Source organism: Harpia harpyja, chromosome 19, assembly GCF_026419915.1.
Source record: "Harpia harpyja isolate bHarHar1 chromosome 19, bHarHar1 primary haplotype, whole genome shotgun sequence".
Classification (NCBI taxonomy): Eukaryota; Metazoa; Chordata; class Aves; order Accipitriformes; family Accipitridae; genus Harpia; species Harpia harpyja.
Window position 1 is genome coordinate 4878223 of NC_068958.1, and position 15837 is coordinate 4894059.

Here is a 15837-nt window from a genome sequence, read left to right on the forward strand (position 1 = left end):
TGCTGGGGGCTGTGGAGAGGCGGGAGGTGACGGAAGATGTTGTGACGGGGAGCTTTGTGCACCCAGGGCCCCCTCCTGTCCTTGGCATGAGGCAAAGCATGGCAGGGCACCAGCGGGGAGACCTTACCCATGGCCACCCCCCACCCACCGGAAACCAGAACCTGAAGGGCAAAGAGGATTTATGAGCAGAGAAGTTTTAAAGAACTTTCCAAGGTTTCCAAAAAACAAACCAGCAGAATCACCAGAGGTAGAAACAGAGCGTTTCTCAACAAGAGCTCTGAGAAGCAGAACAGTGAGGCCCAAGTCTCCTCCTTACCTTGGGGTTGTTTGCCCTTCAGTTTTGGCTCACAGTCAATTGTTTCTGCTCTTTCATAGACCTCATTGGTTTCCTGACCTTTGCTCAAGTTTAAATCTTCCTCCGTGTCCTGCCTTCCAAACACCTGGTTCTCCAAGTCTATCCTTTCCCTGGAGATTTTCCCAAAATAGGTTGCATTGTGCTGGATAAAACCCAATGGCACGTCTCCATCGAACTCTCTGCTTTCTTCACTATCTGACTCGGAGAAGGTGTAGTAGATGGGCTGCAGATTTTTTGAGTGTGGCTTCCTCAGGAGGGTGTATTCAAACGTGATGGATGGATTCTTGCCATTTTGATTCCAGACCTAGCAAACAAATTAAATTATTAGCGGATGCAGTGAATATATGGCATGCAAAGCTTGTGATTCATCTTGCACTTGACAGTTGGTGAGCATCTAGTTTGCTATTTCCAATCTGCTTTCCGTCACATTGCCAATTTCTTACAACTGGAGCCCAGCACAATATTCCAAGGGTTATTTGGCAGCACCGCCCTGGGGATCAGCCCCAGCTCAGGGACTGGGAATCACAGGTCATGCTTCCTCCTCTGCCGCTGAGCAACCACAGACTTGGGAGAGCCACTTCAGAAGTTACTGACCATCACTTAAAGCCACAAAAAATGGGTTTGCAAGGAGCATGCACATACCCCTTCAGCTACTACATCCCAGCTGAGGATGGGGACTCACAGCTGATGCACAACACCCTCTTACTGGTCTAATGCTTTATAAGCACCCAAGCAACCATCCCTTCCCCTTCCAGAGGAGCCCGGGGCTACATGGAAGATGGCAGAAGTTAAGCTCTGGCTGGCTGCCCAGAAGAAAATTAAATTACTTTTCTTCATATGCCCGGGTTCAGATTGTTTGCTTTCAAGAAAGAGTTGGGGTTTAAGTTTTGTGCACTTGTCTAAGCTATCTGGCCCAATTTCTTATTTTTACTTTTCCTGCAAGGTAACTCAGATAAAAATGCCAAGGAGTAGAAAAGAAATCCCCCCCGCAGTGCCTGAGGCATCTTCTCCCTGCAGAGAGAGGGGTTACCGAGCCCACGTTCATTATTCACAGCCCTGCCTGCATCCGAGCACGCTGACGCAAATGAAATACGTTCGTGCAAGGAACTGGGCACAGTAACTGCTCCCGCTCCCCTCCTCAAGCTGCCCAAGAAAGCTGTGAAACCATGGCAGGACTCTGCTCCCATGCCTACCCCTTCCTCGATCCAACATAGATTCTTCCCTTCCCCATCACACCCAGCCTCGCAAACTTGAAGAGTCAAAGCTCACCATTATATTCAACCCTTGATTTGTTGGTCCTTGTGCAACAATATACTCTATGCCAGTCTCATAAACATCCATGGGCCTGCGGTACTTGAACACCGTGCCTGCAATGTTGAAGTTCTTTGGACTGTCAACTTTGTAGTTCCCATTGAAGAAATAGTACCCGGCTTCATCAGCCACAGCTTCAAACGAGAGAAGAGAAAAATCAGTGCCATCACATGTAAAAGCAGAGGTATGCAATATTGCCACTTGTTCATTCAGGAGATAAAATTATTAGAGTGTCACAGTAATAAAACAAGTGTTTCTCCTACATTACAATGCATTTGTCACTTATTTCCAACACATCGCATGCGAGCACGTGCCCAGAGTTCTGGGCCACACATCCCTCTACATTGCAAGCTCCCAGGTGTGCGGCTTGCGCTAGTCCATGGCTCCTCTCACCCTTCTGGCACTAGCACGGCATGAACATTTAATAATCACAGCTCTGCAGACAATAAGCAGACTGTCAGATGGCCAAGAGCAGGAGTTGCCTCCTTGGGAGCGCTGAGCTGATGCCACCTGACCCAGCAGTGGCCCAAGACAGGTCATCCAGAGCTAGCCCAGGAACTGCAAATCAAGCCTTTTTCATTCAAGCCCTTCCTACACATGGCCATGAGCCTCTGAGGCAGCAGAGCACGATGGTATCAAATGTGCTTCTCTTGGGCAAGTCCAGATTTTTCCACACTCTTCCTGAGCAGCTCTGGCATCTCCACCACGAGATGGATGATGTGGCCACCAACACTTCAGCGAGGCAACGCGTCGGTCACATCTCCTTGGTGCTGTTGTCATGTGGCCATTGCACATTCCCCAAGCGGGAGAAGATCAAGAGGATCACAAGAGAGGTGAAAGCACTTGGCTATCTGTGATCTGGCACCAGGGCGTTTGTCATGGCACACTGAAGTAGCAATAACATTGACCAACAATTTCTGCATTAAAGCAATCGAAGTGTTGATCTATACAGCCCAGGCGCTCAGACTGCAGAGAGGAGCAATGCACTGGCTTAGACAACGCGGTCGTGACTTACACCGACTATGGATTTAGCTCATGTCTGCAGTAAAACTACATTCAGCTTTGCATTGGAAAAAGCACTAGCTAGTACAGCCACGCATTCTAGGGAAGTACCGAGAGGTTATACACACCCAGAACATCTGCAGATTTTTTCCGTTCTACTATCTGGATATCCCTTGCTCCAGCAGGAATGTGCGTTACCAGAGAATAGCCTATGGGAAACTACAGATTAATGAAAGGAACTTTGTAACAAATAATCTGAATGAAACACTCTGTAATCAATACTGCAACACATCAAGCAAACTGGCCTTGATCCAAAATTATTTTTAAGGAGTTATGGATTAAAGAAAAAAACACTAATGTTGGTAACTCTTAGGCTTCGAACAGGACTTATAGATAATAGAAAAGAAAAATGTGTGAACTATGCATCCTGGTTTATGGTGGAAAAACACAGCCACGGGGGGAAGAGGATGCAATCCTTACATGCACTAATATCATGTTTATCTAAACTGGTGTAAGAAAAGATATCTGAAGACTGCTTTGTTAGCTAGAGAGGCTGTGCTATGGGTCAGTATTGAACCCTGTGCTAGCCAGTCTTCCCAAAACCCCAGCAAGAGATTACAACTTGTTTCTCTGACTCCCCTTCACTTAGCACTAGTTAAGTGATGGGACAAGTCCTCCTAAAGCCACGGAAGTTCCTGCAGCTTGTTCCATCTTAAACTGATCCTCGGAGAGCATTAATCATTATTCCTGAGTTAGACTGCTATATTTAGGACAAGTAGGTTCTGTCGCTTTACATCACTAATTTTGGAAATCCTGGTCTTTCAAAATATCCTCGCTTCCTGTTATTACAAATCATTTATTTCTAGTCTTACTGGGTCATGAGAAAGAAGACTAAAATAGATGCCAGTCTCTTGCATAACCCTTTTGCACCATTCAGCAGAGACCTCAGGCTTCTGACAAGCACCATGCAAAGTTACTGGTTTTCTTTAAAGAAGGATTTCCCTGCCCAAATTTACAAGTGGCATTAACACACAGAACACATTGGAAAAACTGAAGCAGGGCAGTTGGTAAGACCTGAAAGCAATTTACCAAAAAAAAAAAAAAAAAAAAAAAAAAAAAAAAGGTACATTTAAAAAATAGCCCTCTGATACAAATAAAGCAAAAGGTCCCCAAAAGCCTTACCAAGATGAGAATTTCCTTTCCGGTAACTGCCAGTCACGTGAGTGCAGCTGCTCCCATCTCCTTGGCAAACTCCACATTTATCCAAGGTGTGGGTGGAAAAGAGAATGCCATCGCATCCAATTGGCTAAAAAATGCACAAATAGAGTATTGAGGGTCAGGCAAATGTCGCACCCATTGTAATTTTCTGAATGCTACTAACAATATTTTTGCTATAATGTTTAACAACCTCACATTTTCCAGACACGCAAACCCCTCGGAAATCAGTGTATTTGCAGGATGTTCCATCCCGAGCCTGAACCATTAACTGTCTCTGACCATCCACAGTGGTGCAATGGAGGTCACAGGGCTTGCTAGAAATGTGAACATAGTCATCTAAGGGGAAAGGATATAAAGATATATTCAAAACAGCAGAAACACAATAACTTTCATCCTACCAATGTCAACGAATCTCTGCCAAGCTAAACAACAGCAGCAACAGCACAATTGCACAGCAGCCAGCAGTTCAGAAGCTACCATCTCTTGTGCTTCAGGCTAGACAGGAGATTGTACTTCTGACAGCGTGACAGCCCACTGCTGCAAACCTTTGCACAGCCAGGCAGTCCTCTCTGCTGCCAGGAATAGATGCACCTAGTGGTATCGCTGCCATCAGCCCAGGGGATGCACCGAAGCAGTAACGGCCACTATTCTGTGCAAGGACTTGCAGTAGTGTACACATTACACAAAATATGTGTACACATTACACAAAAACATATGCATGTTCACGTATCAACATTTAATACATGAGTTTAATTAACATAGATATGTTGTTATAAATACATATACAAGTTAAGACTATATTCAAAACCATAGCAGCTTGAAACATAAGAACTTTTCCATAAACATTCACCCAAGTTGGACTCAATTCGCCCTTTGCTTTCTGCAGGCAACTGGCTGGCTGCATCCACTGGCACAGTAGTCCCACATTTTATAATATCCACAGGAAGCAAATGACAAATTCACATTTGCATCAGAAACCCAATGCTAAGTGTTGAACTCCGCCAACTAGTGAGTGCTCATATACCCACTGGCCTGCGTGCCCAAGCAAGACAGCATCAATGTCAAAACATTACTCTGCAAATCCCCCAGGAGCCACGTGAACGCCTGCTAAAAAACAAAACAATTCACTGTAACTATTCTGGTGAACCATCCTGAAGAGCAAATACGTTTAAAGAAATTGTCACCTTGCCATAGGAAAGGGACAAAAGCAGCCAAGTAGCTATAGCTAGCCAGCCTGCCACGGGCCAAGCTCTACCAGGCTGACCCTGCCAAGGCGGCTGGCGAGACAGGGGCTTGTTTCACATAAAAGGAGGCAACAAGTAATTTCATGAAGAACAATTGTTCTTAGGCATGTACAGAGACCCCTAAAATAAGAAAGTTGCATTAGCTCCCAGGTCTATTTTTAGAGACCCAAATAGCACTGTGAATGTGAAGAACCAGCGCGCAGGAGCCGCCTTCTCCTCAGGAAAAGGGTCCCGGGTTCCCAGTAGCTCTAAAAGTTGGCCACAATTTTTGTTTAATGCTTAATTTTGATGGGAGTTAGGTGCCTAAAAATTAAATAAAATCTCAGTCTCTGACTCCTAAGTTATTTCGGCAGTTCTGTGTCACTCATCCTGGATGACCAAACCGACTGACTGCATCTTGGTGACATTTGACAGAGCACATAAAGGGTGTGGGAGTGAGCAAATGTCACCGAAACGCAACACGGCCAGTAATGGCCACAGCTCGAAGGACACTTATTCAGGTGAGCTGGGCTCTCCCTGCAGCACAGTCCATCACCCCATGCTCTCGCATCCTCCTCTAGCCTTTCAGCTCTCTGGTCCTTGGGAGCCGTGACCAACACAGGCTACAGCCATAAATTCATGTTGTTGTTTTATTTTTAAGCTACCCTGCAGCTGCAAAACATGCCTTTGAATTTGGGAGACAGCTGATTGTGTCTCTGAAAAATCACTTTAAAACAGCAGAGGAGGAGCCTTCCTGCAGGCTATAGCATCATAACTATCAAAATATTTTGGCTAAGCATTATGAAACACACAAAGAATGTCTTGTTACCAGGATATAAAGGTTTCCATTGATACGTTCTGCCGTTATACACATGGGAGTTAAATGATGAACACTGCTCCTCTCGAAAGCTCCTTCCGTTCGCAGGACACTCCTAGAATGGGATACATTAATATCCTGATGAAAACAAAATGCGGGAAAGGTTTCTGGCACATCTCGACCAGCTGCAAGGAGCATTTCCATTGCCTGCCCCATCCAGAGCCATATCCTCCTCCTCCTCCCACTGCAGGGACAGCCAGGGGAAGCCCCCCAGGAGACGGTGCAAGAACCGCTCGCTGGGTTTTATGGCCCCCGGGGCAGGCAAAAGGCCCGAAGCCCCGACACGAGGGTGATGGGCACCAAAGATGGGAACTCCAGTTGCTTGGAGGGGCAACGGGGTGACAGTTACAGGACAAACGGTGTCGCCTCTCCAAGGGGCCCAGAAGTGCCATCGCACGAAGCAAGCATGACTTTCCACATTTTGTATCAAGTGTTCCCAATGAGAAAAAGGATATCCTTACTTGTACTTTGCAGAGCTGGTATCTTTTGGATGTTCCAGTGCAAGTTTTATTAGCCAGCCCACTCACTGACTTTCTTCTGAATAAAGAAATGATGGTTAGACAGGGGTCAGAAACCCTTCTTTTCCCTTTTTTAAAATATATTTGTCCCCTGCTTCTGTACAATTGGTCTCCATGTCGCAGAGCCACACGGAGATCTATCACGGTCTCACTGGAGTCGACAGCAAAGGTCTCTCCTGCTTTGTTACCTGCAGCATCGACTATTCTTATTACGGCATCCTAGGAGGTATCATGGGGACGAGGGCCTGGGGACAAGGTTTGCAAGGTGCCTTCTGGCAAGCACACAGCCCAGAGAGGGCAGAGCCATGCACGGAGCAGCTGGGATCAGTGCATTCCCAACCAACCCTGCACCACGGTGTCCTCGCTGCTGTGCCCAGAAGCCTTGAGAAGGGGCTTGCGCTATGTCTGCTGCCCACCTGCGCTAATCCCTGCAGGAGAAACCTCAGGACCAGCACAGGAATAGCTTGGCTGGTCCTCCGGGCAGGGATGCCCAGGGCACAGCATCCTCATGGCAGCATGCTCAGGGACATACTTACCTTCTGGACAAGCAGGGTTTGCCAGACAACACCTTTTCACCACTGCTTATCTACTGAGAGATGACCTTCTAGATCAAGTCTACCTCAAGTCTACCCTTGGCAGGCGGGTGCCGTACCTCTGCCGCAGGCAGTGCCTCTCCTGGGACTTGACGCCTCCCCCGCAGGTCCTGGTACACGCCGTCCACTTGGTCCACTCGCCCCACCAGTACGCGGTGACGTCTGCCCCTTCCTCCAGGCTGTTGGAGGTCTGCGTCAGGTCCTGCTTGAAGCATCAGGCGGGTCGGGGAGAGAAGCAGCAGTCAGCATCCACACCGCAGAGCCTGCGCAGGTGGATCGAGGGCATCCCCCCCCGCCCAGCCTGCCCTGAGCGAACAGGGCATTTCCCTCTCCATCTGAGGTCAAGTCTGAGATTTCCATCTTGCAAGAAACCCTGCATTTTTCCAATTGTGTTTTCATTACAAATTGGAATGAAATGGCAATATTTGGGATTCCTCAGGAAAGGAAGTGTTCATTGTTTCGCTCGGTTGGCAAAACCGAGCTCCCAAACAACCCTAAACCCTCCAAGTCTTTTGGTGCTCTCCGACTCTTGCTCCACAGTGAGCGCCGGGAGCTGAAGAGCCATTTGCAGCCAAAAACTTCACTGAAAGCTTAAGCAAACCCTTGCAAAACCACTCTGCAGGGGGAGAGCACGCCAGTGGATGCTAGCAGGCTGGAGGAGCCCGTGCGTTCTCTTTGCGGGTACAGGTTTGTCACTTCTGACACCCCCACCCCTCAGCCACTGCAGGCAGCAGTGTGACCATCCATCAGAGGGCAAAGGAGCTGCTCCACCGGCAGCGTCACCACCGCATGCCTGCGCTCGGTAAGGTGTTCGCATCCCTTCGCAAGGGGCACAGAACCTCCTGGGGGGGTCCCAGCTATTGCTCATTGCAGGGGCAGAGATGTATTTTTCCATCCAGAATCACCTGCTGGTTAGGTGAGTTCTATTAATTCTGTGTTTACTAGGAAAGGGATAATACTCCATGCAAAGTAAATGAAAGCTCCAACCACCACAGAGACCGAGGAAGTGGTGCTCACCCAAGAGCAGGATATGGCCTTTCAGAGCCCTGGAAATGATCCGTGCACACTCTTAGCCACAGAAGGTACAACTTAGGTTAAGCCGAGACTAAAGAGCTAAGCCAAGTCATACATCCTCACGCTTGCTGCGGACCTGATGCGTGCACAGACCAGTCCTGCAAGTCCCAGGGGTTACCCAACCCAGACACTGCACCATTTTAAAGCCCAGAGACCCCCCCGGCAAGGCAACACGCTTACCTGAGCTATCACAAAGACAACGTTGCCCACGAGGAGAAGGGCCAGGGTGCCTTTCAGCTGGGATCGCGCACTGATGGAGATGCTGCTCCACCTCCACTTAGGTACCTTCATCCTAGAAAGCAACCAAACACCATGCTAAGCCAAACTTAGCCGTGCTGCCCTTTGAGAGCAGGGGCTGCTTTGCAGCCTGGGTTACACAGCACATGTCTTCTTCAGCATTCCCGGTCAGCTAAGTGACACCAACCACCAGTGACTGCAAGGGCTTGATTCTGAAGTTACATTTAATTAGTGGAATCATTAACACGGTACAGGTTCACATCCCATCTCGGTTGCTATCTTCCAAACCACAAGTTTGCACTGGTTCCCAGTGGCTGCACCTGATACCACCAGTGAGAGCCGAGGCTCCGAGCCTGCCTTGGAAGAGAGCATGGCTTACACTGAAGCAAGTGTTGCACAAGAGGCAGCGAGTAGAAGTGTCCCTGGATCTACAGAAGCAGTGCATTCAAATATCCCCATTTACAGAACTGCTCCTAGAAGAATAAGATGAAAGGCTTCATAAACAAAAAAATGCAATTAACAGCTGTTATTTTTCCTTTTTTCATTTGTTCCACTCTAATTCCCACCGATTCCCAGGGAAGAAGCCTGTTATAGAAAAGAAACCACCCACAATTAAAGAGCAGAAATGAAGTATCCCAAGTGTCAGCCTTTCATCTCTTCTCCATCTGCCTCATGAAAGGGAGTAACCCAGAATGGCATTTTCTTAAGTAAAACCCAGCTCAAAACCACAATACGTTTTATTGTGAACCTCACTGCAAGAGCCAGAAAGGAGCAGGTTTCAGGAAATCATGCTTCCAGGCAATCAAAGCAGCTCAAGTCTGTAAGAAAAAGAAAAAAAAAAAAATATTCTCCCCTAAGCTAATTTCCCTTGAAAAGTAACTAGAGAGTATCTTTGGGAAGTAGGGAGGTGGGAGAGGTGCTGCTCCTGGGGAGAGGGGGCAGGACTGCAGACCTGCAACGTAAAGAGCTTCTCTCCTACCCCTTTTTCTTCTTGCAAGGGCTTTTTGCAGCAGTTTTGGAAACGCAGAATTGCCGGCAATGCCAGCACGGCTTTGGTATCTGGCTTAGAGAAATTACCAGAGGGCTTCCAGGTCCCCAACTCCGCTTTGCGATCGCCCCAGGGTAGAGGTCCAGCATGCAAAAGACACTTTCCAAGAGGCAGATCCATTGATTAATGGAAGCCCAGAGCGCTTGGCTGGGGATCCCGGGGACAGGTGGCTGAGACTTGCCTTACACTTGGTTTTCATTAAGGCTTCCAGACACTTCTGACTCAAAGCCAATAACAGAGCTCGCTCAGAGTTTATCCTAGAGTCGATCAGAGCTGCATGTTTAAATAGAAGAAAAATTAAAGAAAGGGGGGGGGGGGGAAGGAGGGATGTCGCCCACAAGCATCGCGAAGCCGGTACCGGAGGGAGCCCCGCCGGGAGGGCGATACCGGAGCTCGGGCGGGCGGGAGGGAGGGAGAACCGCACCGGGCAGCGCTGCCGGAGCTCGGCCCCCGACCGAGCGGGGAACGGGGGCCGGCGGGGCGCGACCCCCCCCCCCCCCCCTCCTCCGCGGGGCCGGGCCGGGCCGGGCCGTACCTGGGAGGCGGCGGGGCCGGGCGGGACGATGCTCCGGGACCGGGCGGTAGCGGGGAGCCAGGAGCAGGAGCAGCGGCCCCAGACGCTCCCTCCCTCCTTCTCCCTCTCTCCGACTTCAAAGGGCAGCCAAAAGCGCCGGGGCTTCCAGCGAGGAGGAGCCGCCGCAGTGGCTCCCCCCAGCCCGCGCCGGCCGCTCTTATAGCGGCGGAGAAGAAGGGGGGGGGGGGGGGGGGGAAGGAAGAAGGAAAGGGGGGGGGGGGCGGAATTCACACCTCTCGGCCCGGGATGCCCCCACCCCGGTTAACCCCTCGCCTCCCCCGGCGCCGGCCCGCGGCCGCCAGCCGGTTTCCTGCGGCGAGGCCGGGGGGGGGAGGACGGGGACAGGCGGGTGGGGGGGGGGGAACGGGGGGAGGCCGTACGCATGCGTCTCCGCTGCCCGCCCGCCCGGCAAGCGCAGCGCCGGGCCCCCCCACCCCACCCCAGGCACCCCCTCTTTTCTCCTCGGGGAGATGCTGCTCTCCCCGGACTGGGCGGGGGGGGGGCACGGTACCTGCTGACCCCCCCTACCCCCCCCCCTACCCCCCCCCCCCCCAGCATCGCCAGCACGGAGCGAGGTGGCCAAAATACTCCCGGTACGCCCGCAGGCACCGCGCGGCCGTATCCTGCCCGTGGAAGTGCAGGGAGGGCCGGTTGGCTGCGGTCTGCAGGGGTTTTCATTGCGCTTTCTGCTGAAAAACAAACCAGCTCCCCGCGATCCTGGGCTTGTGGTGTGATTTGCTAAGGTTCGGCGTCAGTCGTGCTGCTCGAAACAAGTTTTCTGCCACGCAGGAGGGTGGTGGCGGTCAGAAACGGGCTTGGGGCACGAGAAGAGCCATTTTGGATGAGAACGGTCCCCTTAGCTCAGTGACAGCCGTGCACGTATTGTATCTCATCTCTGCGTGCGTGTGTGTCAGAGAGAAAAGCCTATGGCGTAAAGAAGGACACGGTTATACAGCATATGTAACCTATAAACGATATATGTGGTCTGTTCTCTGCCGTCTTTACGCGTAACGTGGTCGATGAGACGCCTCACCTACGTGGTGACACACGTTCCTATGCATTCCTTAGCACGCACCCCCTGCACACGCGCTGGTCGCATCCCAGCAGCTTTGAGCAGCCCACCTGAACAATTTCCTTCGTCGCACCGGAGATGCTTCAGCTCAAGCCTTCTCTCCTTCCCCTCTAGACCTGCCCCGCGCAGGGCAAAACCAGTGCTCCCAGTGGGACACCGCACCCCGGCACTGGCTCTGCACCCCAGGCGATCACTGCGGTTTATCGTGGCTGTCGCCACCGGCTGCTCCTGGCCCTCGGTGGCAACGTTCAGCCCTGTCACCGTTTGCCATGGGCCAGGAGCTCCCATCTGCAGGTCCTCGGGGTGTGCTCCCACCCCGCCGCGGGCACGGATCTCCGCACAGCTCCCAGCACCCCGCGGGAATCGCCGCGGGGCCGTGGTGGTGTTAATTTGGACCCAGTCCTCCCAGGGATGGCTGTGTGAAGCTGAGCAGAGAATCCATCCCCAAAAATTTACATGGGAAATGAAGTCTCCTTTTCTGTTTGGCTAAATGTCTGCCAGCCTGTTTTAATTTACCCAGCTAGGTTGATTTGCAACTTTCAATTTTCCATCGGTTGGCTGTGACCAGGACACTGGGAAAATTTAGCACTTGAGTTCACCCAACTTCTGCATTTCAAAATATCCCAGCCCGAGACATGCAGGAGAAAACCCTTTCCGTTTTGGAACAACCGGGAGGGAAAAGTCTGAACACGAGAGGTTTTAAAAGCATCAAAATATTTCACATTGAAAACGCCAGAGCAGCCTGGGTCCGTGTGAGCCCCAGCGTCCCCCCAGAGCTCCCGCCAGCCCTGGGGTTTGGCAGGTTGCACCCCCGGAGACCCCATCCCCGGGTGACCCCGCACCCCGTCCTGCAGCAGGGATGCCCCGGGGCTGGGGAGCACCTGGGGGGGAGGAAAGCGGGAGGGTGGGGGAAGGCTGTCGCCGAGGCAAGTGCTGGGGGAACCGGCAGCAGGCGAGACGCATTCGGTCTCTGTGCTTCACCAGAAGCTCATCAAAGCCAAAGGATTTTTTTTTTCTTTTTTTTTTTTTTATGAAACAGTTGAGATGACTCAGCGGTTTCTGACGCAATCCCCATTTCATCGGAAAATTCCTAACCAGCTCCTAGTGGCAACTGATTGCTCCCATAAATCACGCAGTGTTATCCCTGGCTGCAGCAGCGCAGCTTACGCAGCCCCGGCCCGTCCTCGTGAAATCAGCAGGAGCGATGCCATTGCCTTGGTGGGAGCAAAAACAGCCCCAAAAGCAAAACGCACTGGAGAGCAGATCCAAAACACGAGCCTCCGTCCAGCTTCACACTGGCCAAACCCCACGGCTCCAACGTGGGGCTGGACCGGCCCCTGCTCCCACCACCCCAAAACCCCCCGGGGCCAGTGCTGCCTCCAAAATCCTGGGGCGGTGGGTGCTGCTCCCGAGGCTGCCGGCAGGTACAGCATTAATCACCGACGGCTGGGCTCAGACGACAGCGGTTTTTATCTCCCAGTTTTTGGCATAAGCGTTAGAAATGATTTGCAGATGTTATTTACTGCTTTTGGGCTTGGAGTAAATTGAGACAAGATGCACCTGCATGGACAGTGAGAGGCTTTCCCACCCAGGGACGGTCGCTGAGGGCTCGTGTTGGACTTTCCCAGGGAAATTTAGGATTTGGGCGAGGGTCCCTGAACCAGCCCTGCTCTCTGCATCCCACATTTGGGCAAGGCAGCCCGGCGGTCCCGGCGCTGCGCATTCACCTTCCAGCACCGCACAAGGTGGCCTCTTACCCCGACAGCCACCCCAAGGGAATCGCGGCAGCCATCCGGCAGGCAGCTGCCAGGCTTTCCATCCCAAACCGGTGCCGTGCATAATCCAGAGTGCAAATAAAAGGAACGACAGACACTCCAAAATAACCTCCTCCAGCCGGGGGAGAGTCGCCGGCGACTGGCTGCTGGTTTGGCTAGAGAAGTGCCTGCAGAGGAAAGGAGTTTCCTTGGCTGAAATGAGTTCAACAAAGTGCTGGGCTGGGCACTGACACTGCTCAGCGGGAGCTGGGGCTGCTCAGCTGAGCAGAGGCACTGCGTTTTGCAGGATCAGGCCCTCTCTCACCCAAGGAGGGGTGGGGGGATCCCTTTGCCAGGGCAGCCTTTGCTGCAGTAGAAGGACCTCCATCCTTGACCTGGAGCAGAGAGCGGTGGTAAGCTCCAGTCTAGGCACAAGACATTGACCATCTTGCTGTGCTCCCCATCACGGGACACCTTCCCATCCTGACCCAAGCAGCAGTGCCAGAGCTGATGCTCAGCACCACCGAGCCCCAAGCACTTCCCTGGAGCAGGTCCTCCATGGACGATGTACCACAGGACCTGCCCTCGGTGAACCAGAGCCATGGCCCTGCCATGGGCTGCGGCATTCCAGCACTGCTTTCCCAGCAAAATTAGCCCTTTTCTGGTCCAGCCCTTGTGCCGGCACAGCAGACAGAATGGTTCTGTCATAGCCAGTCCCACCGAAACGCCTGCTTAGGTCCAGCAGAGCCAGGCTGGAGGAAGAGCAGGAGCGTGGTCTGGAGTCTGTTGGTCCAGGACCCCCCAGCAGCTTCATCTTTGCCTGGGGGTGAGGCGACTAGCTGATTTTCTTCTTTTTTAAGACTGCCGGCAGAACCGACCTGTTTGTTCAACACTTCTGCACAGCTACAAACGTTATTTCCAGGCGAGCCTGGAGCGGTGTGGGCAGATCTAAGCCATCCACAGAGTGGGTGAGGTCCCTGCATGGCTGGGACATTGCCAGGGGGACCAAAATGTGGCAGAGCCCCCCAAAAAAGGCCCTGGCAGCCAGCCCTACCTTCTTCTCAAGAGCTCTGGCTATGGCCTACCACTGGGTAACTAAAACAAGCAAGAGGAGACCAAAAAAAGTGTTCTTTAGAGACAGTCCCAGTCCCTTGCAGAGTGACCTACGGCAGAGTGTTGAGCAAGGCACTTCATCTCTGTGTGCCTCCATGCAGTGTGGATAGCAATGATTTATATCATGTTAGCGTGAGGGTTTCATCCATGGAGGTTTGCAAAATGTTGAGTCAAACTGAACAAGCCAAAGCCACCAAGCTGCTCTCACCATCAGATTCCTATTAAAAAATACCTCTGGGCAGTTTGAAAGCCACAAGCGACCACAGTGACCCCAGGTACGGTCATGGCTGTACAGTTTCAACAGCTTTAAAAGCCTTTTTTCTCTGCAGATTTCTTTAATTTTACCTGTCCCTGAAGAGTATGCATCCCTGCAAGAACCTGGAGGAGCTTCCAGACAAGTCATGTTTGGTTCAAAATTTTAGCTATGCAAAGATTTAAAAAAAAAAAAGTACAAAGCCTTTTCTTTTAATGGAATGAGTCTCGCATGGAAGTTGGGCAGTATTGTGCTGAGGGACATCAGCTATGCAGCATTGCCAACCACAGGCATTCAAAACTCGTGAGTCAGACTCCCCAAAACCCTAAGACTAGTTTCATTCCCTTCTGGATTTTGAGCCTTGAAGCACCACAACTTCAAGCTTTTCTCTTCTGAAAATGACATTTTTGACCAACGGGGCGAGAGCTGAGACCCTCACTTCATCACTGGGCTGCAGGAGTCGTGACTGTAAAAAAAAAGACATTAAACACCATGAAACGAGCAATAAACCCCTGCACTGCCCCCCTGAATTTGGCAGCAGGACAGCCGCCCTGAGCAGCTGGGACACCCAGAAGGGTATGAGCGAAGGAAACCTAGTGACAAGAAAAGAGATATCCTTACCATTAACGGTGACATGTTTGTAATGGGCCATGACAGGGTAGAGGAGAAGGGAAGAGTGAAAAAAACTCTAAGGAAAAAAGAAGCAGGGATACCTGCAAGGAATAAGCGTAATAGGTTTATTCAACAGGGAGACGGGAAGGGGAAATTTTTTAAGGGCAAGTATTCAGCTAAAGCTGCCTAAAATGGGGCCAGGCCTTACGGAGAATGGATATTTTAAGTGGCAATTTATTCCACTAATAAAAAAAGAAGGATGCAGGTGCTTTGGCAGGGCTGTGGACGGGAGCGGGCGAGCGCTGCGGTTGATCAGAGCCGGCTCTGCAGCGCCGGCCGTGCGAGGGGCTCAGGCACAGCTGGTGGCTCTGCGTTTATTGGGCTCCTTTTCCCTGGTGCCAGGGCCCACGTATGGATTTCAGCTATCCAGAAAGCACTACCCGCACCAGCATCTCCTGCAACAGCTCTGAGCACAGGCTGCGGTAGGTAATGAGAGGTATTTTAACCAGATGCTACAGCCGTCCCTTCTCCAGCTGGCCAGGGAAGGGCTTGTGCCCATGGGCTGCTCCACGCTTGCACCTTTCACGCCAGGAGGTTTCTTGATCAAATTCCCAAGGCAGAGTAGCAAAAAGACAAGAAATCTTTGCAAGCTGGATGGTGCCGTGCTCGTCAAATTGCTCAGGGCTCCTTGGGGCTGACAGTGCCGCTCCAGAGCCACGGGTCTTGCACATCATCTTGCTGAAACCGGGCAACATCCAGCTTTTCACCTTCATCCCCAAGTCCAGAGCGCATGAGTCAAAGTGTTGTGGAGATGAAAGATTAGACTCTGAAGTAATGGAAGTGGTAAATAACACCTTGCAGTAAGCACTAAATTGGCGCAGGCATCCACGCCTACCTGTCCACACTGATGGTCGTATTGCAGCATTGCAAACCACAAGCCCATAAAGAAGCTGCAACCTTGACTCTCCATTTTAGTGTCGTTATCACCATTATTTCAAACCTG

At 51.5% G+C, this 15837-nt stretch overlaps 1 protein-coding gene across 13 annotated transcripts in view; it reads right to left on the minus strand.

Moving 5' to 3' along the window:
* ADAMTSL2 (ADAMTS like 2) overlaps window positions 1-10165 on the minus strand; it is a 28726-nt gene extending 18561 nt beyond the window's left edge. For 2 of the 13 annotated variants that reach the window (XM_052814954.1, XM_052814945.1), the window contains exons 1-11: window positions 9992-10164; window positions 9486-9729; window positions 8352-8463; window positions 7157-7299; window positions 6448-6523; window positions 5939-6041; window positions 4077-4222; window positions 3851-3974; window positions 2797-2877; window positions 1625-1800; window positions 317-659 (exon numbers count right to left, since the gene is read on the minus strand). In XM_052814954.1, coding sequence (XP_052670914.1) covers window positions 317-659; window positions 1625-1800; window positions 2797-2877; window positions 3851-3974; window positions 4077-4222; window positions 5939-6041; window positions 6448-6523; window positions 7157-7299; window positions 8352-8463; window positions 9486-9655 — 1474 coding nt within the window. In that variant the 5' untranslated portion in view covers window positions 9656-9729; window positions 9992-10164. Of the gene's footprint in view, window positions 1-316; window positions 660-1624; window positions 1801-2796; window positions 2878-3850; window positions 3975-4076; window positions 4223-5938; window positions 6428-6447; window positions 6524-7156; window positions 7300-8351; window positions 8464-8787; window positions 8882-9156; window positions 9730-9991 lie in introns of those variants that run through there. The other 11 variants (XM_052814946.1, XM_052814947.1, XM_052814950.1 and 8 more) reach the window with 11 other exon arrangements.
* Between the last annotated feature and the right edge of the window lie 5672 nt (window positions 10166-15837).